We start from the raw sequence: 2,393 nt of genomic DNA on the forward strand, positions 1-2,393 counted from the left end.
AGACGCGGGAGCGGCGACGTAAGCTCGCCGGCAACTGCGCGCTGTCCCCCCCCCCCGCCCTCGCCTGGCAATATCGATCGCCGTGCGGTCACATCTCGCCACGCGCTCGAATTGGACAGTGGGCAGGGCAAAGACGACGATTTTCGATAATTTATTACTCGTTAACTATTGCGAAAATTGCAAATGGTTCAGGACTTTTCTGTTCATCTCGATCCGTTCTACCTTCTCACGAGCTCTGGCACAAATGTTGTAATTCACCCTGTATACTATCGATAAAATAGAATTAAATGAAAATATAAGATGATCGAATTTCTCCAATTTTCAAATTAGTATAAGTCTTTAATATTAAATCAGTTTCCATTTATACATTTTTTGCTTCAATGACCTCAGGAATGACTATCCTAAACGAGTGTAAAATTTTATAAATTGCACTGTACAATTTTCTTGCTATAACCTGAATTTTCAATTTCAGCTTATGAGCACGACCCTGTCGTATTTTACGGTACTCTGGTCGGTACAGAAGTAATGCTATTAATAAGAAAAGTTTATAATATAAAATGTAGTCACAACTTTGAATTCATAGAAAAAATAATTATGTAATGAAATGCTCACAAAACATTTTGATTTTAATTTGTTACATTTTAATAATAATAAAAAATATCACTGAAATATAACAGTTAATAATAAATAATTCCACATCAATAACATCCGTTTAATACTTCTGTTTGTAATATAATATGTACTAATAGTTATGATATCTTTATAGTTAAATGTTCATTTATAAATGTACATTATTTCATCAAATTGTAAATATTTTAGACGAAAATATTCTTCAGTTTTACTTACTATTATTTTATTATAGTGCATAGCATCTGTTCTTAATTTATTATTATCTCGATATATGTAGCTTCAATTTTTATATAAACTAATAAAGGAATCGTACATTGTTTAACGAGAAGGCCTTAAGTTTATAGATGTTATAATACACCATTGTATTCACTGTATTGTAATCTTATGACATAACTATAGCAAAGTGTGAAACGAACTGTCTGACTGCCCGAATAAAAGTGTAACATACCAATCAAAGATCGAACTTGCGTCGACTTGGAGGGAGATAATACCAAGAAAATTAAAGGTAGAGGCATAGAATGCAGAGACAAGAAAAATGCTATAAATATTAGCCATCTAAATTTCTCTCTTTCTCAATAGTCTAATGCATTAATGAATTATAAATGATAATATTACCTAAACAATTTGAAATGAAAGCTACAGTATTGTGAAGCATAAAGATAGCTACATATTATGAAAAATTAAAAGAAAAGAAACTGTGAACTATAGTGTTATAGCACATTTTCTTTTTTCACATGCCTTTTCGCCTTTTCTCTCAGAACAGTTTTGACCGTTGTCGAAAATGGATTTTAGTGGACACAAATATTACGAGTTGAATCGCATGCTTTTGTTATCAATTGGTTTGTGGCCATACGATGATTCAACATTTAAACGAGTTATAATGTTGATATCATTAAGTTTTATAATCTCAGGTATCACCATAATGGTACGATCAGAATGAATGTTTAAATTGAATAAATGTTTTTTTTAGAACTTCTACATACAATGCATAAAAGATGCCTTGACCGAAATCAGTTTATCTGTTTCTTACAATTATAGTTAAACTTCTAATTTAGTCATATACTTTCTTGAAAAATCCGTGATTCTTATCAACTACTTGTCACAATAACTCTTTATTTGACAAATAAATTTTGTTCGATCGTTGTCTTATGCTTGCTAAAAACATATCACTTATAGATTACAAAGATGATTACATCGAAATTCGAAGTGGTACTTATACTAAGAGTTTTGTCAATCTTCATTCCTATTTGTATTGTTTTGATTAAATACATTACTTTTTTAATACTTCCTACGAGTGTAAGTACGCAAACTAATTTTATTTTGATGTCTTTTAATATCCACATATATTTTCATATTTATATTATATTTTCATATATTATATGTAATTCATATATTATATTTTCAAAATATTTTCTGTAAAATAAGAATATATTACTTTTATTAATTTTTTACAATACTCCTATAACTATTTGTCCGTTGATTTATCTGAGAGTAAATAAGAGCGCTCGGAAAAAATTGATTCTTATATTTATCAATTATATTTGTTTAAACAACCATGATTATAGATAAAGAGACTCATGGAATTGGTTCAAAATGATTGGAATACTTTGAAAGATGTGAATGAACTTGAAATAATTAAAAAATATGCAAATTTTGGGCGATTTTGCACAATAACTTTTTTAGGTACATAAAAAATTTACAATTAATTTTTTCAGTGATAAGTAAATTATTGTAACAAATATTAATAGATATAATAATATTAC

General features: G+C 28.8%; 1 protein-coding gene across 1 annotated transcript; it reads left to right on the forward strand.

Annotated features, from left to right (window-relative positions):
• Window positions 1-902: 902 nt before the first annotated feature.
• Window positions 903-2,313, forward strand: LOC105562604 (the record flags this gene model as incomplete). The annotated part of the gene is made up of 3 exons (XM_012013582.1): window positions 903-1,555; window positions 1,807-1,926; window positions 2,196-2,313. Coding segments are annotated over exons 1-3 (382 nt in total), but the record flags the coding sequence as incomplete, so codon positions are not given.
• Window positions 2,314-2,393: the final 80 nt, after the last annotated feature.

This window comes from Vollenhovia emeryi, unplaced genomic scaffold, assembly GCF_000949405.1.
Source record: "Vollenhovia emeryi isolate VEMERY1.0 unplaced genomic scaffold, V.emery_V1.0 DF944796.1, whole genome shotgun sequence".
NCBI lineage: Eukaryota > Metazoa > Arthropoda > Insecta > Hymenoptera > Formicidae > Vollenhovia > Vollenhovia emeryi.